At 40.9% G+C, this 23,584-nt stretch overlaps 1 protein-coding gene across 1 annotated transcript in view; it reads left to right on the forward strand.

Moving 5' to 3' along the window:
- GCN1 (GCN1 activator of EIF2AK4) overlaps positions 1-22,951 on the forward strand; it is a 39,853-nt gene extending 16,902 nt beyond the window's left edge. Inside the window, exons 26-58 of the mRNA XM_088532404.1 lie at positions 878-1,059; positions 1,867-1,947; positions 2,479-2,622; positions 3,041-3,168; positions 3,339-3,528; positions 3,973-4,043; positions 4,798-4,963; positions 5,861-6,055; positions 6,228-6,474; positions 7,085-7,206; positions 7,509-7,623; positions 8,072-8,251; positions 8,590-8,810; positions 9,500-9,568; positions 9,695-9,833; positions 9,931-10,127; positions 10,514-10,656; positions 11,349-11,466; positions 11,661-11,876; positions 12,210-12,374; positions 12,814-12,975; positions 13,431-13,523; positions 13,755-13,898; positions 14,912-15,181; positions 15,480-15,593; positions 16,169-16,399; positions 16,583-16,776; positions 17,413-17,527; positions 18,536-18,632; positions 19,532-19,680; positions 20,306-20,410; positions 21,664-21,882; positions 22,244-22,951. Of these exons, the coding sequence (XP_088388530.1) occupies positions 878-1,059; positions 1,867-1,947; positions 2,479-2,622; positions 3,041-3,168; positions 3,339-3,528; positions 3,973-4,043; positions 4,798-4,963; positions 5,861-6,055; positions 6,228-6,474; positions 7,085-7,206; positions 7,509-7,623; positions 8,072-8,251; positions 8,590-8,810; positions 9,500-9,568; positions 9,695-9,833; positions 9,931-10,127; positions 10,514-10,656; positions 11,349-11,466; positions 11,661-11,876; positions 12,210-12,374; positions 12,814-12,975; positions 13,431-13,523; positions 13,755-13,898; positions 14,912-15,181; positions 15,480-15,593; positions 16,169-16,399; positions 16,583-16,776; positions 17,413-17,527; positions 18,536-18,632; positions 19,532-19,680; positions 20,306-20,410; positions 21,664-21,882; positions 22,244-22,369 (5,108 nt within the window). The 3' untranslated portion in view covers positions 22,370-22,951. The remainder of the gene's footprint in view (positions 1-877; positions 1,060-1,866; positions 1,948-2,478; positions 2,623-3,040; positions 3,169-3,338; positions 3,529-3,972; positions 4,044-4,797; positions 4,964-5,860; positions 6,056-6,227; positions 6,475-7,084; positions 7,207-7,508; positions 7,624-8,071; positions 8,252-8,589; positions 8,811-9,499; positions 9,569-9,694; positions 9,834-9,930; positions 10,128-10,513; positions 10,657-11,348; positions 11,467-11,660; positions 11,877-12,209; positions 12,375-12,813; positions 12,976-13,430; positions 13,524-13,754; positions 13,899-14,911; positions 15,182-15,479; positions 15,594-16,168; positions 16,400-16,582; positions 16,777-17,412; positions 17,528-18,535; positions 18,633-19,531; positions 19,681-20,305; positions 20,411-21,663; positions 21,883-22,243) is intronic.
- The last annotated feature ends 633 nt before the right edge of the window (positions 22,952-23,584 follow it).

Consider the following 23,584-nt stretch of genomic DNA (forward strand, 5'->3'; position numbering starts at 1 on the left):
AATACTTAGAAACTCACAGTGTGTTTGGTATTTAATATTTCTCCCTTGAACTACTTTTGTAGTATCTATGCCCTACATAAGCTGACTAATACTGCAGTATTGTGTCTGCAGTGCTCTTCATCTGCATCTTGGAAATTTAAAATCTGGCATACACTGTCAGCATAGAGAGAATGCTGAAAGTGAATGTTTTCCTTAGGTATGGAGTACCTGCGTTTTAACAATATAGAAAAAATGGCTCTAGCTAGAGTCCATGGGCATACACTTAAGAAGAAATTTTAGTACCTAACCATAAATATACTTGAGTTGTAAGCAAGTATTGTTGACAGTTTAGCTTGAAGACAAAAAGAACATTTTATTCCTTGTTATAGCTTTTATATTTTGTTCAATGTTTTTACTTTGGACTAACCAGAAGATACTTGTTGTGTTCCTTAGCAAAGGCCTGAGAAAGGGAAGGATCAAACCCTTTAACAACAGGCATCCAAAAGCTCTGGTTCTTTCAAAGGGATGGAGGTGCATTTAGATTCTTAGCACTTATTTTTTGAGCCTACCACCAGAATTAGCAGAACCACTGTTAATTTTGCCCCCACTAATAAGGGGCAAAAATGAGGCAGGCTGTGTGCGCTGCTTTGAAGACGCTAAACGCTGGCTATAGGGGCTCAGTCCAAATACTCAGGAGGCAATGTCACTTGTGCTGTGTGTTTCTGGGCACATAGAAATACTTTGAGTTGCTTATTGTGATTTTTTTTTTTAATAAGGCTGAACTTGTCCATGTCCCTTAGGAGCTACCAAAGTATAAATTTTACCCCAGCCCCAATATTGTAAAACAGAGGTGCAAGGATTTCAGCTGTACTCGCAGGTTTGTTTTTCCTTTTTGCAGGTGCTGCCCCCTTATCAGCTCCAGCATTTTCCATAGTCTTCCCTCTCCTAAAGACTGTTCTGACTGAGACACCCTATGACAGTGAAGAGCAGGAGGAGTTTCTGGTCAAGATTCTGCAGGTCCTCTTGGTCCATGCTCAGCTGAGATCATCGGCAAAGGGCCAGTCTTTGCTGGTGGATGAGGTCAGTGAGAGCTGTAGGGAGAAGATGGCGTCCCTAAACAGTGATGCAGATGAGGGATGAGCAAGGTGTGGATTATCAATGTTTGTGGCCTTCAGCAAGCAAAACTTTTCAAGAAGAAGCATAAGCTGTTGAGTTGTCATGCAGTTGAAATTATTACTCAGTACATTTGTAGATACCACTTACACAGTTTTACAGTTTTCCTATCTCTTCTCTTCTGTGTTTTTTTTTTTTTTTTTTATCCTTTACGCCCCTGTTACCAGGCAGTGAATTTGGAGAGATTTGTTCCGACCTTGCCAGCATACATCAGTATGATAGTGGGTTGTAACAAGGATCTGACGTGTTTCCCAACATGTCTTGGCTGGTTCCTTTGGTCTGTATACAGCACAGAACTAGTGCTGCCTATCAACAAATTGATACTTCATTATTCGTAAGCTTTTCCCTTAGCTTTTGGAAATGCCAAAGTGATATACTGTGCTAACTTTCCGTTCAAAGAAATTTCATAGTTTGTCTTTTCTTATCTTGAGATACTGGATTGTCAAGTTGCCAATCATGATTCCAATATGCCTGCATATGTAGGCAAATTAGTTCAGATAATAAGTATGTAGTTGGACAAAGCAGATTCATGTTACAATTGAGAGTTAAAATGTAAGATTTTTTTTTCCTGCAGTTGTTTTTGTGTTACTTTCCTGTCCTGCCTTAAGTTTTGGTTTTGTTTTTAAAGTAGGGAGTGTCACACACAGGCAAGGTACTTTGGAGCTTCAAGGCAAAAGATTTTGTTTCTCTCTCCTTCCCTCTCCCTGCTTTCAGAATGGCCCGGAGCTGCTGCCCCGGAGGGATATGCTGCTTTTGCTGACCAGAGTGATTTCAATGGGATCTCCACGGTTACAGGTGAGTCCTCAGCTTCATAACACAGTCATGATTCTGCCGAAATTTTATCATAATTTGACCTAGGGAAATGTAGTATCTGGTTTAAGTTTGTGAGCCTGGTGGTTAATATGTTATTAATTGTCTTCTACATTTATGATACTTTTCTTGGGATGTATAAAATGCATATTATCTCTTTTCCTATGAGTTTTATTGCACTAAGCATATTCTTTAGTTGTCCACAGGCAACATTGTTTTGCTCTTCTAAGACCTTTTCCTCTTCTTAAGACCTCCTTCCAAAATTAGCAATAGCTTCCTTGAGTGACCAGTAGCAAAGCTTGTCCTGAGAGACGGGATGAGAGAAAAATTAATAATAACAAAAAGGTAGAGGGCTTAAATCAACTTGTCAGTTTTTGTTTTCAGCGTGAGCCCACATCACTTCTGTCAGTTTCTTTTCTTGTAATAGTGCCCATGCCCATCCTGCACTTAGTTTGACCAAGTGCCAAGAAGCAGACGTCACGGTGGAGTCTCTTATACTTCCCCACTGCATTTCAGGTTTTGGCTTCCAATGCACTTATGACCCTGTGCGCCAGCAGCAGTGGGGAGGATGGCTGTGCCTATGCAGAGCAGGAAGAGATTGATGTTTTACTTCAGGCCCTGCAATCTCCATGCATGAATGTTCGAGATGCAGCTCTCAGGGTAGGTGGGAGTTATTCAGGATTGCGCTGATTACTTAATTTTTCAGGGTGAATCTGGTTCCACACTGATGGAGACCAGACCAGCTGTAATGCTACTCTTTGGGCAATGTGTCTGCAGAAGGAAGCAGTAGCTACTGAACAGTAATTCTCCAGATGATCAGACCTTTATCGTTAAAGGATTTGTGTTGGATTTATCTTACACAAAGAAGCACTCTAGATCTAGCACTCTGTGGTGTTAAAAACTCATATAACTGAGACAACTTGGCCACCCTGGTAGTATGCTTCACAAGTGATCATGAGTTTTGACACTTATAAGCATGTAAAGTTTGCCTTGGCAAAGGTTTGAAGTGTTTTAAAGCTTTTTTTTTTTTTAACTGAAAACAAGATGCTTGCATTGATTCTCCTGTCCATCATTCCAGGGACTGATGGAGCTGCAGATGGTTCTGCCAACCCCAGACAGTGATGAAAAGAATGGATTGAATCTGTTGCGTCGTCTTTGGGTAGTGAAATTTGATGTGGAAGATGAGATTCAGAAGCTGGCAGAGAGGTAAGAGCTCTTCCTGGCTGAGTAGATTGTAAGGGGACTTCTGTTTTGCTTGCCCTGTGGAGCTCTGTGGCAGGGGCTTTGCTTCCCGCAGATGAAGGGCAGTTTTAGGTCAGCCTGATATTGCCTGCAGCAGTGGCTTCTTTTGCTGATGACTGATCCACCACCTGCAGGTTGTGGGAATCCATGGGTCTGGAGCTGCAGCCTGATCTCTGTTCCCTACTCATCAAAGATGTCATCTACCATGAAGAAGCTGTGCGACAAGCGGGTGCTGAAGCTCTTTCCAGAGCTGTAGCTCAATATCAGAACCAAGCAGCAGAGGTCATGAGTAAACTGACAGAGATTTATCAGGAGAAGCTGTATGTAAGTCTGCTTGTCCCGAGTGGTTGCAGTCACAAGCTTGTGCTGTGTTTTATATCTTACATTGATCATTGTTTTTCTTTCATCTGTCATGAGGATATGCATCAAGCCCACTGTGGCTGTGTATGAGTTCTTATGGTGATCTGTATTAGTCCTCAAGCATCTAGTCAGCAATGCCACCGTTTTGCAGGTGGAAAACCAAAGCTCAGATTTATGCATTGTGTGATACAAGAAGACTGGCAGAGCAGGGACTGGAATCTAAGTCTTTAGCTTAGATCCTAAGTCTTAACTTAGGTCCTAAATTAGCTCTCTCCTTACTTGTTACTGTGTTCTTCTGCTATAGGTATCATACATCTGCAGTATTTAAAAAATGGTGTTGCTGGTATGGCTGTTCTCTCTCTGAGTGTCCTTGGAAAAGGCATTCTGATGAAATTTTCCTCTTTGCAGAGGCCACCTCCGGTTTTAGATGCTCTGGGACGAGTGATATCGGAATCGCCACCTGACCAGTGGGAAGCAAGGTATAGTCATCTTGAGATTGATTTCATCACTTCCTGTGCATTCAAATGAGATGTTCCAGATTTTTATTCAAAGTTCAGGTGCTGGAGAAATAAGGGAGCGTTCAAGGAACAAAATGCATGCAGCTTTATTGACTCCTAATTCTGTAGTTTCTCCTGGTAAAAAATATTTGTTCCCCTCAAGCAGCCTGGGTAGACCAAACTGGAATGCATTCAATTCCATCAAAACATTGGGGGGTATCATCTCTGTTCTGATGAGAACCAGACTGTCTGATTCTGTCATATCACACTGGATACTGCAACTGATAGTTTCAAGAGCAGCAGTGCCGATCTTAATGAAGTAGACAAATTTCAGTTTGGATAATTACTTTTTGTCTACTTATATGCTCTCTAGAGGTTTAATTGGAGACATCTTGTTTGCTGCCTGTCTCAAGCTAATCTGTTTAGAGCTGATGTGCCCTGTTCTACAGCTGCTGTATTTCAGGGGTAAATGAAGTGATGCTGGTGTCTGGCCTTGTGTTAGCCTGAGTACCTGTCATGCTTAATCATGATGGAAGTCCTTACATAGCCGAAGGATTGCTGTCCTTTTGTGAACCTTCAGCAGAGTTGTGAAGTGAAATGCATGATGCTCTGACACTCTGAAGCCCTTTAATTTCACAGTGGATCTCTATTGCTTTCTGGAATGTATTATGGTAGGAGATGTGACCTCAAGCATGTGCTGTCAGAAGTGCTTAAGCTCAACTCACCATCTTTACAGGTGTGGCATAGCCTTGGCCCTCAACAAGCTCTCGCAGCATCTGGACAGCTCGCAGGTGAAGCCCCTCTTCCAGTTCTTTGTGCCAGATGCCCTGAATGATCGCAATCCTGAGGTCAGAAAGTGCATGTTAGATGCAGCTCTGTCAACACTCAACACTCATGGCAAGGTAAGTCTGAATGCCTCTCTAGCATTCTAATGAAGATACAGACGTTGTGTTGTAACTCAGTTTTATTTCTTAGAGATTGCTGTTACTTGTAACAGCTGAAAATTTTCATTTAATAGGGATCTCTTTGTGGTTAGGGTCATTCTTTTAGTGTAGACTAAGTGTGATTCTTCCCTCTCATTCCTTTTTTTTTTTTTTTTTGTTAGCAGAACAAAACACCCTGAATTAAGTTAGTTGGAATTAAAATGGGGTAAAATTAGAGTAATAAAGTAAAATTAGACTATAAATTTTCCTCCTGGGGAGGTGAAATTCTCCCCTGGCCTCGGGGGAAGCAAAATGGGAAAACTTACTGATCATTGGTTTAAATAAACTGCAGTCCAACTAGAGTCCTTCAGAGAATTGAGGACCATCTTTATTCCTCACCGCTAGACCTTCTCTATCCGTGAGAGAGATGCAGGACTGTAGACTGCTCAGCTTCTGGTTTCCTTCTGTGCGACAGTTCCTTCTTCTGGAAAGCCCTTTGTATTCCTGTTAACCTCAGTGTTTCTGTTGCGCTTTTCACTCTCCCATATATCGTAAAACTGCCCTTCTGACCTCTTCTTATAGATGATGAAAACTGCAATATTTTCCTACTATTCAATCTTTCTTGCTTCTGGCAAAACATTGTGCTGTCAGGTTTTGGGGATCGCATTTTTAAGAGCTAACTTTTCTCTAGCAGGAAGTAGTTGTCGCCTATGTACATAGCGCAAGGTTTTATGCGATGTGACATATTAAATGAACTGCAAATACAGATTGATTGTTCAGTTTTTTGGCTCAGAGAAGAACAAACAAGTCCACTGAGCATAGCAAATCTCATACTGAGTGGACACTAGTGGCAAGTTCTGTGATTTTGTTTTTCAGGACAGTGTTAACTCTCTCTTGCCAGTGTTCGAAGAATTCCTGAAAGATGCTCCTAATGATGCCAGTTATGATGCTGTCAGACAGAGCGTGGTCATTCTGATGGGTTCACTGGCAAAACATCTGGACAAGAGTGACCCTAAAGTGAAACCAATTGTTGGCAAACTGATAGCAGCCTTGTCCACACCATCTCAGCAGGTGAGTCCCTTCTTAGGGAGGTCTTCATGTTCCATGCAGGGGCAGGCTAGTGCTGTGATGTTTTTAGGGTTGTTGGAAAATTGCTGTAGTGACAGAAAGTTGGCATTGTGGTTGCAGTCCCACATTGGTAACTAATATTCTGTGATCTGACAGCTAGTGGATTGTTTCACAGGTTCAAGAATCAGTGGCAAGCTGCCTACCACCACTGGTGCCTGCAATTAAGGAGGATGCAGGAGGAATGATTCAGAAGCTAATGCAGCTGCTTTTGGAATCCGATAAATATGCTGAGCGCAAAGGTGCCGCGTACGGGCTGGCAGGCCTGGTGAAAGGCCTCGGCATCCTGTCCCTCAAACAGCAGGAGATGATGACCACTTTGACTGATGCTATCCAGGACAAGAAGAACTTCCGTCGGCGAGAGGGTGAGGGACAAGAGTTTCTCCCTCCAAATACTTTACATCTCTCTTATGTCTTCTACCAGTGTGGTTAGATCAAATGATACGTGAACTGCTTGGTTTGGTTTCCTGTATTTCCTTTACTCCTGTTTGTAGGGAGGGAAATGGGGACTGTCTCAGTTGAAACCATTGATAATTATAGCATGTTAAAACTCTTCCATTTGCTCTGTGTTGGAAGAGGGATTTTTGGTTCTAGGTGATGGGCTTGCTCCCTTCTATCTTCACAGGCAGGTGTTGCTAAGAGGGCTCCTGCTGCTTCTGGGATGCCATGTATTTCATTTTATTTTATTTTACTTTTTTTTTTCTTTGCTGCTAGATACTTCTGTCCTTATTTCTACATACCTAAGCTAGGATCCAGAGGACTGTTGGATATTTTTAATGCTGCTGAGCCTCTGGTCCTTTCTAAGATCACAAACCCACAGCGTTACTCATGAGTGTGACAAAGCAAGAGATTTTCAGCTGTGAAATTTGAGGGTTTTTGGCAAACTCCACAGATAACTGGCAGATGATAACTTCTCTTTCCATCCCCTTTAGATGAAGTTGTATTTCCATCCAACTCTGCTTTATGTTTCTTTAGGGGCTCTGTTTGCCTTTGAGATGCTCTGCAACATGCTAGGGAAGCTCTTTGAGCCTTACGTGGTTCATGTGCTACCCCACTTGCTGCTTTGTTTTGGAGATGGAAATCAGTATGTGCGAGAGGTAAGAGGCCCTGAATTTCTGATAACGTAATGTTGGGAGAAGGCAGAAATGGCAGAGATGTGAAGGCAGTTTCTAACTGCACAAGTTGAGAAGGTTTAGGCAATATGGCCTGGTAGAAATTGATCTTAGTAACAGAAAGCATCGTGTTTCATTGGCTGGTAGCTTGTAGCTACTTAGCTAGCTGTATCATTGGACTTGGATGCTATTTAATATGAAAGGTTTGTTCCCATTGAGTGTTTGAATGAGGAATGAGGAACATGCTTTGTAATGCAGCTTGTAAATGTCGTCTGTTCCCCTTCAAGGCTGCAGATGACTGTGCAAAAGCAGTGATGAGCAACTTGAGTACTCATGGAGTGAAGCTGGTTTTGCCGTCACTTCTCGCAGCACTAGAAGAAGAATCTTGGAGAACCAAAGCTGGTAGGGACTCCCACAACTATGGAGAACTCACAGCTCCTTGCACTGTCACTTCCCGTGATCACTTTCCTTACATCTAGCAGATGGCTGCGATAGTTTGTCTCATAAGGGGATTGTGGACTTCACAGCATTCGAGTTACACATGTGATTCCTGACACATGTGAGCAACTCCTTTTCATCACCGCAAATTCAAATGACACTTGTTACTCCTCATCTATCTAGGAGTAATCGAGATAAGTGGAGGTTTCCTTTTTTTCTCCTCTTCTTTTTCATTATATTAAAAATAAAGTGCTTTTAGTGGCTTAATGCACTTCAGCCACTTGTGTTCTCTAACTGGTCAGCCCACACTGAATTTGGATTTGAGGTGAATAGTGGTCATTGTCTTATGTCTCTTTAATGCTGTGTGCTGCTGTAGATAGATATCTATTTCTTTTGTGTACTTCATGCACAGGGTCAGTGGAACTGCTGGGAGCTATGGCATACTGTGCCCCCAAACAGCTCTCTTCTTGCTTGCCCAATATTGTGCCAAAACTTACTGAAGTGCTCACGGATTCCCATGTGAAGGTGCAGAAAGCAGGTCAGCAAGCCCTCAGGCAGATTGGGTCTGTCATCAGGAATCCAGAAATCCTTGGTAAGAACTGTTGATGTCTAATGCCCAAGAGGGGTCCTGACACAAGCGTGTTTTATAATAACAAGTTTTATGCTCACTTTGTCTAAGGTTAAGTCTAAAATTCTAGTGAAACTACTTTTAGACTTATATAACATGAAAGCTCAACAACAGCTATCTGCTTCAAGGCCTTTTTAATGTCCTTTTCCAATTTATCAGCTAACATCATTAGAATTTTCTCTGTTCTGAGCTACCGCTTGATTTAGGATCTAAAAAGTCCTATGAGAGAATACCATCCCACACTAATATACATTTTTATGTACAATTTTTTTTCTTTCCTTAAAAAAAAAAAAAATGTGCAGCAATTGCTCCAGTTCTGTTGGATGCCCTCACTGACCCCTCCCGGAAGACCCAGAAGTGTCTGCAGACCCTGCTGGATACCAAATTTGTCCATTTCATCGATGCTCCGTCCTTAGCACTTATCATGCCAATTGTCCAGAGAGCTTTTCAGGATCGTTCCACGGACACCAGGAAAATGGCCGCCCAGATCATTGGGAACATGTACTCCCTGACGGATCAGAAGGTACACGCCAAGAGAGCCCCACTACCGTATGCTGTATTCACTGTGATGAAGCCTATGTAGCAAGTGCTAGGGATAATTTATTTGTTTCTGGGATTTTGCTGTTGATAGACATCCTTAGAATCCAGACAGCTTCTATAACTTGATGTATGTAAATTAACAGATAATGGTCATAAAGACAGTGAAATTTTTCAGGTGTTTTAGGCTGTCAACTGTGTACTTTGCTCAGCTAGTTATTACCAGACTTATCCCCCACAAAAGGGCTTGTCTCTTTTTTACCATATGAGAAATGCCTTAACAAGCAAAACTGCTACCAGAAAGGCATGAATCAGTAGTTTACAAAGGGATCCAAGGTTTGTCTGAAAAGTGTGTAAAACCTCTACTGTAGTCTAAAGATCTGTTTAATTTTTGAGCTGATAGCCTCTATATTTAAACCTCATGTAAAGATAGGAGTGTTGGATTTTCCACAGACAAAGTGATAAGTAATGGTTTAGCATCAAGAAGTCTTGCGTGATGTGCACAACTTTGGCTCTTTGGCTGTTTTCTGCTCTTAACAGACCAATTAAGTGTCACTATTTGCAGGACTGTGAAAGCAGTTGGATAAGCTTTCAGGTTGTTAATGATGATTGTTATTTAGCTTTCTTTTCCATTTGGAATCCAGTTCTTACTTGTTGGAATCCTCCTTGTTTCAGGATTTGGCTCCTTACCTGCCTAGTGTCACTCCTGGACTGAAAGCATCTCTGTTGGATCCTGTGCCTGAAGTAAGTCTGTGGATACACAGTTTGTCTTTTAGTGCAGTTGTTTAGACTTCTGCAGCTCTGTGATCAGGCTGATATGTCTCTGTCTCAACTTTAACTGGATATTTTGCAAATCTTCTTCTCTTTTAGGTGCGAACGGTGTCTGCAAAGGCGCTGGGAGCCATGGTGAAGGGCATGGGAGAGTCATGCTTTGAGGACTTGTTGCCATGGCTGATGGAGACACTAACATATGAACAGAGCTCAGTGGATCGATCTGGTGCTGCTCAGGGTGAGGATGTCTCTGAATACTGAGCTCCTATTAGGTTAAGATTATCCTGCCATTTCTTGTGTTGCTTTGTAATATGTGTGGTTGTTTTTTCCTCCAGGTCTGGCTGAAGTCATGGCTGGTTTAGGGGTAGAAAAGCTGGAGAAACTTATGCCAGAGATTGTAGCTACTGCCAGCAAAGTGGATATTGCTCCACATGTAAGGGATGGTTACATCATGATGTTCAATTACCTGCCCATTACCTTTGGAGACAAGTTCACTCCCTATGTTGGTCCCATCATCCCCTGTATCCTTAAGGTAGGTATCAGAGACCTGGAGAGTTTTACTCATTAAAGAAGAAAAAGAAGCTTCTAGAGTATATTGAACACCATTTCCAATAACTGAGATTTGTAGTGAGTCATCCAGCATTGCTAGATAAAATACTATGTAAAATATATGAACTTACAATTAAAATGCTATATAGATATTATGTAAATATGTGTGTATATATATATTTTTTTATTCTTCCAAAGTACTTGACACACTCTTGATTGGGTCACTAGTAATTTCTTGTGTATTTATAGCTCTGTAGATCATTTAAAGGGTAGAGAGAAAACATCATTTCATTATCTTCCTGCTGCTCTTGTACATTGTGCTGGAAAAAAAACCCCACAGCTTTCAGACACTCTTCTCTGTCTGCTCAGGCACTGGCAGATGAGAATGAGTTTGTGCGGGACACTGCCCTGCGTGCTGGCCAGAGAATCATAAGCATGTATGCGGAGACTGCCATTGCACTGCTGCTGCCACAGCTTGAGCAGGGCCTGTTTGATGACTTGTGGAGGATCAGGTAAGTGATAAGCCTGTAATCCATGGATATATCTCTTTCATGTTGGGAAATCCAGAGGGATTTGGACTCTGAGTTGCTCTTCAAGCAAATGCACCTGTGAAGCAAAAGAGAACATGTTGCTTTGTGCTTGTTGGTCTAGTAGTGATTCTAAAAAGCACTTTCAAGGCAGTTGCTGTGAGAGTATTTAGCCCTCATATATTGTTTCTCATTTTCCAAAATGCTGATTAGGTTAATGTTCTTCTGTGTGTGGAGATGTGCAGTGGAGTGCTCACAGCTCATAGCAGTTGCTCAAGAATTAGTTGTTCTAAAAGGCTTTTGTCAGTTGAGTGCTGATGAGTGCATTTATCCCATGCCTTTGGGTTGAGATAGATACTGGCAGAAGGTGCATGCTTGCAGTAGAGACTGTCTTCTTCCTTTTTAGAGTCCAGACTGTTCCTTGATACACTGCTCTGATGTGAGAACTCTCTCATCCACGTTCTGGCTTGGAATTCCCTCCTTGTTTTTAGTGTGATGCTTCTCAGTCATGTAGGCAGCATGATCTTACATACTGGCCTATGCAGTATTTCAGTGCTGACTAGCTCTTTGTTTGGCATTTTTCTCCCATCTGTATTCAAGGTACTGCCACATTTGGACAGGTACTGTCTAAAATTACCCGTCTTGTTTTGTAACACCAGACTTGCTCCTCTTGCCAGGTTTAGCTCAGTTCAGCTTCTTGGAGATCTTTTATTCCATATCTCAGGAGTTACTGGAAAAATGACTACGGAAACTGCCTCTGAGGATGACAACTTTGGAACAGCCCAGTCAAACAAGGTAAAGCTGTTCTTGTCATATCTTTTTTAAAAAAAATCAGCATGGAAAACCTGCTGGATGCACCTACATGAATTAACATGTGTATGTATATATGTGTGTATTAAATATATATGTAAAATAATATATCAGTATAATGAAATATATTTTTAATAAGCTACAGGAGTAGGCAATAAAATATTATACTTTTTTTTCAGGCTATTATTAATGCTCTTGGTGTGGAGAGGCGGAATGGGGTGCTGGCAGGGCTGTACATGGGCCGCTCTGACACGCAGCTTGTAGTGCGTCAGGCCTCCTTGCATGTCTGGAAGATCGTAGTCTCCAACACTCCTCGCACACTGCGTGAAATTTTGCCAACCCTCTTTGGGCTTCTGCTGAGATTCCTGGCCAGTACTTGCGCGGATAAGCGAACGGTGAGAAATCGAGTAATGCCTTCTTGATGCCAAAGGTGACCATCTTATCTCATGCCTGAAGAACACAGCATATTTCTTTTATAAACCTCTCCTAAGCTTTCATTAATTTAACTGTTCTGAACATGACTACATCTCAGTCCTCTCTACTTAAGGCAATTGTGAAGGAAGTACAACTGTTTTAATGCAAAGCACATAATGGTAGCATTTCCTTTTTTTACTAGTCAGTCTATACAGTGGACAGAATTTTGTGGTCCAAATATAACATTCGTTCAAAGTTCAACTTTTAAGTTTCAGGAAACAGGAGAATAGTTAATTATGAATCTTTGGGAACAGGTTGCAGCACGGACGTTGGGAGACCTTGTCCGAAAGTTGGGAGAGAAGATCCTTCCAGAAATTATCCCTATCCTGGAAGAGGGACTGAGGTCAGATAAGAGTGATGAGAGGCAAGGAGTCTGCATTGGTTTGAGTGAAATAATGAAATCTACCAGCAGGGAGGCGGTAAGTCAAACCCCAAAAGGTGAAATCTCCAGTTCTGTAGCCTTTTATGCTCTAAGCGGCAGTGTTGTAGTTGAGTAACGTACAGTCGCGGTACTAGATTTATTTTATGAATTTAATTCAAGGGTTGAGTTGTTGTTCAGGTAAATGTATGCATTTTTATATGTTAGTAACTAAACCATTGCACAATCTGACTTGAAATTATGAGCTATGGTAATTGAAAACGTCCTCTAGTTAATCATTGAAAATGTATTCCAGGCGACTTCAGAACACTACAAATCTTTGATTAAACCTTCTTTTCCTCCACTAGTATATTTCAAGCAAACAGCAACTTAGTTTCAGTCATGAAAATTCTGAGCTTTTAGGTATTTTACCGAGATATATATATGCTTTAACTCTTGTTGTTCAAATATTCTGCAATTTTATCTCTGCTTTTTTTTAGGTACTGTTTTTCTCCGAGTCCTTAGTTCCTACAGTGAGAAAAGCACTGTGTGACCCTCTGGAAGAAGTCAGGGAGGCTGCAGCTAAAACTTTTGAACAGTTGCACTCAACAATTGGACATCAGGCTCTTGAAGACATCCTGCCATTTTTATTGAAGCAGCTGGTAAGCATTACTCAAATATTAGTCAACAGCTTGATAAAAGATGTCATGGGACAGGTTTTGAAATACTGGTGTTTAAAGGAGAAGCAGGCTTGTAGTGGCAGAACTTCAGGGCAATGGCAACTCTGTTTTATCTCCTCCATAGGGTCATCCTGGCTACAAGCAGGGAAGGTCTTGTGGCTAAAGCATTGAACTGAATTGCTATGTCTATCTCTGCTAGAGAATTGTCACCTGCAGAAGCTGCTTGGTCATGATACCTGATACAGAAAATCTTTCTCATGTAGCAAAAGAGCTTGGTTTAAGTTTTGCTCTATGGTATAAGAGCATTTATAGGTAGGAGGACTTAACCAATGCTTGTGGATGTGATCATGCAGTAAACTCACTTGAAAAACTGTTTAATTTGGTGTGTCACGAATGAGCATTCAAGAAGGTTTACTACTTTATCCTTTTCCCTATAGGATAACAAAGAGACAGCTGACTTTGCTGTGGATGGTCTTAAACAAGTTATGGCTGTCAAGAGCCGTGTGGTGCTGCCTTACTTGGTGCCAAAGGTACAACTGGAAACAAACCTAAAACTTCAGGATGATGCATTTCCCCCCTCTGTTTGCTACCTGTTTTGTTTGGATTGATATGCCAGAAGGAAGAGCATACTTTGAAATTTTCTCTGACTTTATGCCAGAAACACTGTCATTGGGATTGTGATGTGTTCATTCTTAGGAGTCTTTCATTTTCTGAAAAAAAAAAAAAAAAAAAAACTCTGTTTGTGTCTTTGATTTCTGCAGCTGACTACTCCTCCTGTGAACACCCGTGTGCTAGCTTTCCTCTCATCAGTGGCAGGGGATGCTCTGACCCGGCACTTGAGTGTCATCCTACCTGCTATGATGTCTGCACTGAAAGAGAAGCTGGAGACCAGTGAAGAGCAATTGGCAAGTAACACAGCTCAGCTCCCTTTTTTGACCAGTTGCTTGAAGGTAGCGCTTCGGGTTTACTTTGCAGCACAGAATCCACATTTTCTGGCTTCACAGATTACATGTTTTAATTCAGTCCCTTATCGTCTTTAAGCTGCCTTTTTGGCTCGTGGTATATTGTGAGTTCAAAAATGTGTTTTTCCAAATTATTCATATCCATACAAATATCTATTTGGCCTCAAGTCATACGCTTCTCAGTATATTTCCATTCCTGTAATGCTGCCAAAGTGTCTAGTTCACTTTGTATTTATTCTTTGTGTAGAAGTCTGTGAGATTAAGAGCCAAAGAGAGAGGAAAGAAATCTGTTTAGCATTTAGTCCTCCTTCTGTACTGCTCTCAGAAACAGCTAGTATTTGGGAGTCCAGAGTGCTATGTCAGATCCTGGAGCTGTGGTTGCTTGTAGACATCTGCTCAACTTGGTGAATTAGTAATGTTAGTGATAAGAGTCTTACTGTTCATCTGCTGCAGATGGCTCTTGGCTCGGCCCAAAGCCTGCCCGGAGATCTCTAATGTGTCTGCGGCTCGTACTTGTAATTAGTATTATGATACACAGCACAAAAATATCTAAATAAAAAAAAAAAAAAGTTGTTGTTTGATGAGGCCCACAGTCTGAGGGCTGAGTCTGCAGTAAGATATAGGAGACTGAGCTGGACTCATTTTATGGAAAGCTTGGGCAGTCTTTCTGCAGCTACTGATGCAAAAGTCACTAGAGAAAAGTTTGGTCACTAAGCTTAAACTTGTCATTCAGTAAATATTGAGACTGAGTTATGAATGTGGTTTTAATTCAGAATCTAGCTTTTAATAGTGATGTGATCAGCTATTCCATGAGAAAAGACTAGCAAGAGGGTTATGCTGTAGGCTTTTTCTAAAAGAAAATGCTCAGGTTAACATAGGAAAATATGGAGTTAAATCTCTTTTTTTTCTTTTTTTCTGTTTGAGAGTTAACATAAAGTTAATTTGGACTCTTTTAGGAGATGGCGAACTGCCAGTCTGTAATCCTGTCTGTGGAAGATGATGTTGGACAAAGAATTATAACTGAAGATCTCTTGGAAGCTACCCGTAGTTCTGAGCTTGGAATGAGGCAGGCAGCAGCTGTCATGCTGAACATCTACTGCTCCAAGACAAAAGCTGACTATACTGGTCATCTCAAGAACTTGGTTTCAGGCTTGATGCGACTGTTTAATGATACCAATCCCGTGGTTTTGAATGAAAGCTGGGATGCGCTCAATTCTATCACCAAGGTGAGAGGCAGCTTGGAAAGGCTGCAGTGATAATAGTTGGCAAGGAAGAAGTGGGGATAGCTGAAAAAATACTGCTTGAAGTGAACCTTCTGTTTTGATTGGAAACTACATGATTGCTGCATGATTGTTTTGAGAGGTGTAAGATGTTGTGTTTGGCTGCAGCAGTGTGAGTGAATGGGCAGATCTTTGGAGGATGCAGGAAATGCATCTTCTCTTGACAAATCTGAGAAGAATTCTCCAAGAATAGCTGCTTGTGATGTTACTTCATCTTTGCCTGCCTTATCCCTTTCTCCTGCAGAAATTAGATGCTGGAAACCAGCTTGCTCTTATTGAGGACCTACACAAGGACATCCGAGTTGTAGGGAACGAGGCCAAGGGCGAGCATGTGCCAGGATTCTGTATACCTAAGAAGGTAACGGATCAGAATGAACATCTCGTGCAAAAGTGGATGCATCACAGCCATGATGTTCCATCTTTCAGGGAACTGGCTGATATGGCTTTGCTGCTATTAGAAATACTGATTATGGGGGCATTCCAAACCTCCTGTGTGTTGGAGAAACTTTCTCTTAAGTTACCACTGCTTTCATATTGCCCTACAGAAGATTGCTTTTGTAACAAGATTTTTTAACATTTCTGCTATGCATGTAAGTCATAGTCGCAGTCTGTTGTCTTTTTTTTTTTTTTTGTGGAGGAGTAATGCTGGAATTCTGTGCCAAATTTCTCTGATTTAAAAATTCCCTCAGCAGCTAGCGCTTTTCTCATAGCAACTGGTTTAGTAAGGTGTAGCTGCATGAAGTAAAAGTCACATAAAAGTAGCTTTGTAAATGGGGAAATGGGGAGACAGATGTCAGGCAGACAACCAAAGGCCAACAGGAAATTGAGGGGAAAGTCTCTGAATTTGTGCATCTGCTGTATAAGAAGAGCAAAAGTAAGATGTGTGTTTTTGCATCTCTGCTGCTAAGTTTTCTTATCTAATTCTCGTGACAGGGGGTGACTTCCATACTCCTGGTACTGAGGGAAGGTGTTTTAACTGGTAATCCAGAGCAGAAGGAGGAAGCAGCAAAGGCCTTAGGATTAGTTATTAAGCTGACTTCTGCCGAAGCCCTTAAGCCATCCGTGGTGAGCATTACCGGACCACTTATTAGAATCTTGGGAGATCGGTTCAGCTGGAATGTCAAGGTGGCTCTGCTTGAAACATTAAGTCTTCTACTAGCCAAGGTAAGGTTCAAATTAAGAACTATGAGTAAATGCCGATTCTGCTTTCAGATAATTAGAACCTAACACATAATTACTTTCTCGTGCCCACTGTTTTTCTGAAATTATAAGACAGTCCAAAGATCATGCTGTTTCCAGGCTTTGCTTTCAGCCCTTGAGTACATTGCTTTCCCTTCCTTCATCTAGGTTGAAATTGCGCTGAAGCCGTTTCTGCCTCAGCTGCAGACAACGTTCACTAAAGCGCTGCAAGACTCTCACCGCGCTGTTCGCCTTAAAGCTGCTGATGCTCTCGGTAAACTTATCGTCATCCATGTAAAAGTGGATCCTCTCTTTACTGAGCTGTTGAATGGAATTCGTTCCAGTGATGACTCTGCCATCAGGTAAGCTGTAGATGATACCCCAGGCTTTGTTGCAAGAATGGGCTAGGATGAATGAATCTTGTCAATATGGTGAGAAACTACTAGAAAGTGATGCTGGATAAACCTCTGAAGTAAACAGTTATAAACAAAACTATTCTGGCTACTTATGTGGAGTTAAAGTGTTTTTTGTGTTTTTTTTTTTTCCCCCCTCTTAATTGTGAGAGTAGAATAATAATCTGACATTAATAATCTAAAATAAAAATTGACAATATGACAATAATCTAAAAATAAAAATTAAAAATAAATAGATGAGTGAAAAGCTAAGCTGGGACATAGAGGGGTCACACAACTGGCAGCCTGACCTGAAATAATACAGTTATTCTTGCATCTTAAATGATCCTTAAGAAATTAACTTTCTGATGGAGAAAATATTTCTTTTTAGCATGGTCAGAAAATATCTTTTTTTTTTTTTAAGAAAGAGGCACAAGTATACAAATGTGGAAATATCCCCTCTCATAGAGTGTTTATCAGTATAGAGGTTTGAGACATGTTAATGTAACTATTGTGTAGGAAGTAGTTAGAAGTGTACAGAGCTCCATGTCCTCGTTGGGATGAGGGAAGAGACAATCTCTGACTGTACTTTCTGATCACTCCTAGGGACACAATGCTGCAAGCCCTGCGGTTTGTAACACGAGGAGCTGGTGCAAAAGTAGATGCTGCAATCAGGAACAATATCAGCACGGTGCTTCTAGGGATGCTGGGCCATGATGAGGTATTGCTGCAGACAGCTGCAAGGGATCCCTGCTCTACACTCTCCCTCCTTTTAAACTAAAATCTGAACTTTCTAATAAAATTGCTTTCTAAAATAGCTTCTTGGGGAGTTCATGCAATGGAGAGAAACTTGTGTAAAGAAACATGTAACTGGGCACTATTCACTAAACTGAATTCAGTTTGTAAAATTCACCTTCTTGGAGCCCTCTGTGTTAGCTGGGAGCCAGGTACAACAATTTGATCCCCAGCCAATCAACTCGTAACTGAAAAATCTGCAAAATTAATGTTTCCTTAGCAACTGTGTTTGTGGGTTTGACCTGCAGTTCCTCAGTAGCTCTAAAGTAGCGATTTGCTTCTTATCTTGGAGAAATCCTGCAGTACCTTTGCCATGTGCACACACAGTTATTTGCAGCTTCTCAGGTGGCGTTTATCATCTAAGTGTGAGAAATTTTTTAACTAATGCCAGATTTTTTTGCCATTGAACAAGAAACTCTCCAGCTTTAGTGTCAGATCTTCTGTGTATGGCAGATATTGTATGTGGAATCAAAATTAACCATATAATTTCTTTCTTATATTTTAATTTATTCAACATAGACATGCAGCTACTGGCGTGTTAGAAATAGAAAGTTTGAAGAATTCCCATTGCACTGCAAGTTTCAGGGTGGAAAGGTACAGGTGGGATAGTTGAATAGGCAAAGGAAAAAAATGGAAGTTTGGGGGTAAAAAGAGGATGAGCTTTTTGCAGGTACAAGGTCATTGAGAGATGGCTAGAAGTGACACTTATTGCCTGGATTATGTATCAGAACTTTACATGTCTCAAAATGCACACTTTCATCTTTATGACTTTCCATATGACACATGAGAATTCATGTAAGAACTGGCAGTCTCTGGCTTTTATTGACCGTAGGTTTGACTTTAGGTTCCATGTGGTCTTCTGTTACTCACTCTCCTTGCTGGCTCATAGATACTGGGTTGAACCAGTCTTACTCGTGCCTCCTTTCCTTGTCAGGATGCCACCCGCATGGCCTCAGCTGGCTGCTTGGCAGAACTGTGTGCGTTCCTGTCCGAAGAGGAGCTCAATACTGTTCTCCAGCAACACTTACTGGGTAGGTGAAGCCATTTATCACAAATGGAATGGAAGCTGAAATGTAAGAGAAAATACCTTTTCAGCAGTTAGTTCAGAAAAGCTTTGTGTCTGGTTAGGTTTTTGTCCTTTTATTATAAATGTGAGTCTCTACTGTAGATTTTCTTGTACGTTCTTTGTTTATGGCTGTTTCTTTGTACATCCAGATACATGGTTGCATACAAGGTCATGGTTGTAATTTGGGCTTTTTAAAAATTGTTTTTTCCCTGGATTTGTTTTCAGGTGAGTTGATGAAGGTACCAGCATGGCTAAATAATTGCTAGTACTGACACAGAAGATGGGAAACAACAGGAGGTTCAAGCTGGATGGAGAGGAGAGCGCAATTTTCCTTTCTTGATGGCGATTTCATCTTATTAATCTTGTCACTGATCACATCAGATGCATTCAGAGCAAATAAAACCCAGTTAAACAAAAGCATGATGTCTGTAGGAACTTGTAGCAGTTCCTAGAGCAGAGATCTGTGACACTGTCCTGAAATTAAAAAGGGGATTTCTTAGATGGTTTCAAATTACAGGTGATACAGACTTTTATTACAGTCTTGTGTAATGCTGATAGCAAGCTCCTTCGTGCACTAAGTGATGTGGGCCTAATTATGTGTGACTGACACCATCAAAAATACTTGGGTTGAGTCACTTGTTTGTCAAATTTCCGTGTGTGCCCAGAAGGCTTTCCTGTCTGGTAGAGGTGTTGCATTTCAGCACTGTTTCTATGGCTTTTCTTGGAGAGGAGTGGAAGAAACGAGGCATTGCTTTAGATGCTGCTTGTTTCATTTTATAGGAGTGAATTCACAAACTGGAGAGAGCTTTCTTAGGTCAGGTGGAACGATAGAGGAGCCTCACTGTTGTTGCTGTCCTTTTGTAGCGGATGTGTCTGGAATTGACTGGATGGTGAGACACGGACGAAGCCTGGCACTCTCAGTGGCTGTGAACGTGGCTCCCAGCAGACTGTGTGCCCCCAGATACTACAACAACGTTCAGGAGATGATCCTCAGTAACGCCACTGCTGACAGAGTAAGTGCCGCACGGGAGCTCACGAGTTCTGCTGCAAGAGCTTGTTGGGAGCAGTTTTTGAAGGAGCAGCAGCAGGTTTGCTGCTGTTATCAAACAAAACAGAGCAAAAGTCTCTAAGCACAATCTGAAGATTGTCCCATGATAGATGCAACTGTGCAGTCAGATTGTTGGCCCGTCCTGATTCTTCCCCAAATTCTCTGGGGAGATGAAGATTATTTCAGTTGTGGAGTAGCCTTCACTGGAAGGAAATTACACTTTTTTGTCCTGTTAGTCACAGTGCTTAGTTACAGGCCAGGTTTATGACACGTGCACATTTTTCATTTTATGGGGGAGGTTTTTAAATCTTTGAATTGCTATTCATACCAATAAATAATTTGGTCTAATGCATGGAACTTTTGGGGTCTGTGGGTCCTGCCGCTGCATTCTGTGTTGTTGCCAGCCACATTACTATTTTTTCATCATGTTACCCAATAACATTAGATTATAGAGTTTTCTTGCATTGCGTGCTACAGTTGTTTGAAAGATCTATTCAGCCTTCTGCAAAGATCACCATTTCATGTGACTGTGGGTCTAATCAAAAGACTATTGAACTCTGCTTTAATAAAATTGTGTCTTCATGCTACAGATTCCAATTGCAGTTAGTGGTATCAGGGGGATGGGCTTTCTTATGAAATACCACATGGAAGCGGGAGAGAGCCTTCCCCCCAAGCTCTCCAACCTCTTTATTAAGGTAAGACTTTTTATGCTACCTGCAATTGTTCTCACTTGCTCTTAACCTGTGTAATATCACCTTTGTTCAAACCAACTCATGGGTGGCTTTCTTTCCAAAGTTTCTGCACCACACTTCATTCAAAATGGAAACCTTGAGCACCTTCTGGGAAGCTCTAAATCTCTCGAGGCTTGGAAGTCTATTTTTTTTTTTTAAGGCAAAGTACAGTCACAATAACTTTACCAGCCTGCTTTGCAGCTGTCAATATAGCATGATCCTTGCTGCAGTATGGAAATGTGACCTTTGATCTTTCTGTGATAGACCTCAGTGTTGTTCCTTATGAATTCATTTTTTTCTTCACTGTAACAAATAGATGGCAGAGAAATAGCGAAAAATAGTGGGAGATTCTTTAGGAGTTTGTTTCCTTACACTGCTAAGGGTGGAAGTGTTTTTGCTGTAATCACATCAAATAGCAACTCCTACTTTCCCTGGTTTTGCCGCAGTACTTTGCAACTTCCATGTTTGTGGAAGGGAGTAGTTTCTAAAGACTGGGAGGACAGCATTGAAATTCATACTTCTTTTTTTCAATCCACACCTATTTATAATAATCTACTGAAAAGTACCTTTTCCTTTCTGTTGTTCTAATTTATTTTCTTTCCATAAAATCTGTAAAACATGCAAAGTGGTGAGATGCAGGCCATAGTTCTTGAAATCAGACTTTTTATTTAAAATCTTAGTCATATATTAATTTCTATAATGTGTTAGAATATAAAATAATTGTAAATGTTACACAAACCAATAGCATTAGCACAGTATAAATGCAGAGTAATATTAGCTTTTATTTAAATGTATTGAGCTTAAATCAAAATTAATAAGCCGTACATTTTTAATTTAAAATACATTGTGGAAATGCACCTTGCACATCAATTGGAGATTGACTTGGCCATCGCTGGTGACCTGAGGGTATTTTACAGGAGTGCTGACTCTGCCAGCTTTGGCTGCATTAGTGGTCATTATCATTTCCTGAGAGGGTTGAAAGGAAAGCATGTGACCCTGTCAACAACCACATTTTCAAGAGTTTTCATTTGAAAAAGTATCTTGTTTTCAAGGTGTGATCCTCTTACTATTATCCAGACGCTTAGTTGAACTTGTTGATAATGTCTGTCTGTTGTACACTTGCAAGGTGCTTAGGTTTCTTGGATTAGTTTAACACGATTAAAGCAAATTACCTGTCCTTGCTTAGAGCTGAGCTTGACCATTTCTGTGTCCTGCAGTGTCTCCAGAACTCATCCAGTGACATAAAACTAGTTGCAGAGAAGATGATCTGGTGGGCAAATAAAAACCATCTTGCCTCCCTGGATCCTCTGACAATTAAACCAATCCTGAAGGCACTTCTGGACAACACAAAGGACAAAAACACCAGTGTAAGAGCCTACAGCGATCAAGCCATTGTTAATCTCCTGAAGATGAGAGAGGGCGAAGAGGTGCTCCAGGTATGAGTCAGAACGTGCAGCCACCGGGGGAAGGCTGCTCTGCGTGTGGCTGGAGGGGTTTCTGCTTGCATCCAAACCCTCATTGTTCGTTTCTTACTAAGCTGTATGATCTTGTTGCAGCATTAGTGGTGCTACAGCATCTTAAGATGGATGGGATGCTCCATAGTAGGTCAATATCCAGGCCCCTCTCTTAAGTCTTAGCTATATTTTTGTATAGTTCCTAATATCTGAAATCAAAGAAGAAAGAGTTTGGTATGTTTGAAAGTTTGCAGTTAAATATACTCTGTAAGCCATTTAAATTGTTCTGTTTTGAATGATGTATCACGAGGACCTTGGTAACTGGTGTAACTTCCTTCCACAGTCTGTTTCCAGGATTCTAGATGCTGCCAGCTTGGAGCTTCTCGGTGAAAGCTGCCGGAGATCTCTGAGGAAGCTGGCGAGCCAGGCTGACTCTGATGAACAGATAGATGACACTATTCTGACGTGATGAAGCTCCTGAAGACAAGAAAACACTGAACCAACCGCTGCATCAGCACTGCAACTCAAACACCAATCTTAAATGTTTTCATTTTTGAAAATGTTAATTCTGATGGGATTTCATGAAAAGGACTCCCAGATAGTATTTTAATATCGCATATACCAGAATAGCCTTAATTAGACCTACATTAGCTGAAAATTGAAAATCTGATCCCTTTTTGAAATAGATAATGCACAATAGTTACACCAATCATACTGGTAAATTGTGGCCAATTGTGAGATGTTGCTAGAGCACATCAGGCTTAAACTCTGGTGAAACCTGTCTCCCTCTCAGGGTCTGTGCAAAAACGGTACTTCCTGAACTGCAACTACTGACAGTCTTTTCCACAGACCCTATGAAGCAGGAATAGAACTTGGTGAAAGTTAAAGCATATTGTTTCTGTGTACTGCTAACTTGCTGCTTGGAATGGTTCTGAAGACTGAAAATCCCTGTAAAACAAAAGTATTTAAGTAGCCTTAGATAAGACAAATGCAAAAGGGAGATTAAATGAAGCCTGTTTAAAGAAGGAACTTAATAAAGCTTTGACTTTGATCCTTCTTGTGTAAGCTGATCTTTTTACAAAATCATTGTCAATGAAGTAATACTGTGATTTACTTTTTGGACCTCCTTTTTTCCAATGTATACAGTTTGTAGAGTAGTATTGTATAAAGACCTGGGTACAGTTAAGAGTTTTAAAAACAAACCAAAATTGAGACTTAGTGAAAGTTTTGAAGTTATTTAGAGTATTATTATTCTCTCATTTCCAAAGAATTTTTGAATATAGAAATATCTTTAGTCATTCAGTTTGTAAAAAGTCCTCTATTTTTATGTCTCCAAGGCTTCAAAAAATACCTGGCAATTCCAAAATAGTTATTTTGTCACTTGTACTTGTCCAAGCAAGCTGTTGGCCGTATGTTTCTCTTGTCTTAATTAAACTTTCGTGCCACTTGATGGGAACAGGAAAAAAAACAAAGCTGCAGAAGAAGCTGGTTGCATCGGAGAAGACGGAACATTAAGTTTAGCTGTTTGGAATATGAGGATACTGGTGGTGGTGAGGAGCTCTGAATCATAAAATTCAACAGCATAAAATGTAACCACACAGGAACACACACTCCACTAGAACTGTTTTTCTCTGCTTGCTATGGCAGTACTAGCAACCAGGCAAAGGTTTTAACTTTACCATAC

This window comes from Tinamus guttatus, unplaced genomic scaffold (genome assembly GCF_059628265.1).
Source record: "Tinamus guttatus ecotype Peru unplaced genomic scaffold, ASM5962826v1 Tinamus_guttatus_pri_ptg000459l, whole genome shotgun sequence".
In the NCBI taxonomy this organism is placed as follows: domain Eukaryota; kingdom Metazoa; phylum Chordata; class Aves; order Tinamiformes; family Tinamidae; genus Tinamus; species Tinamus guttatus.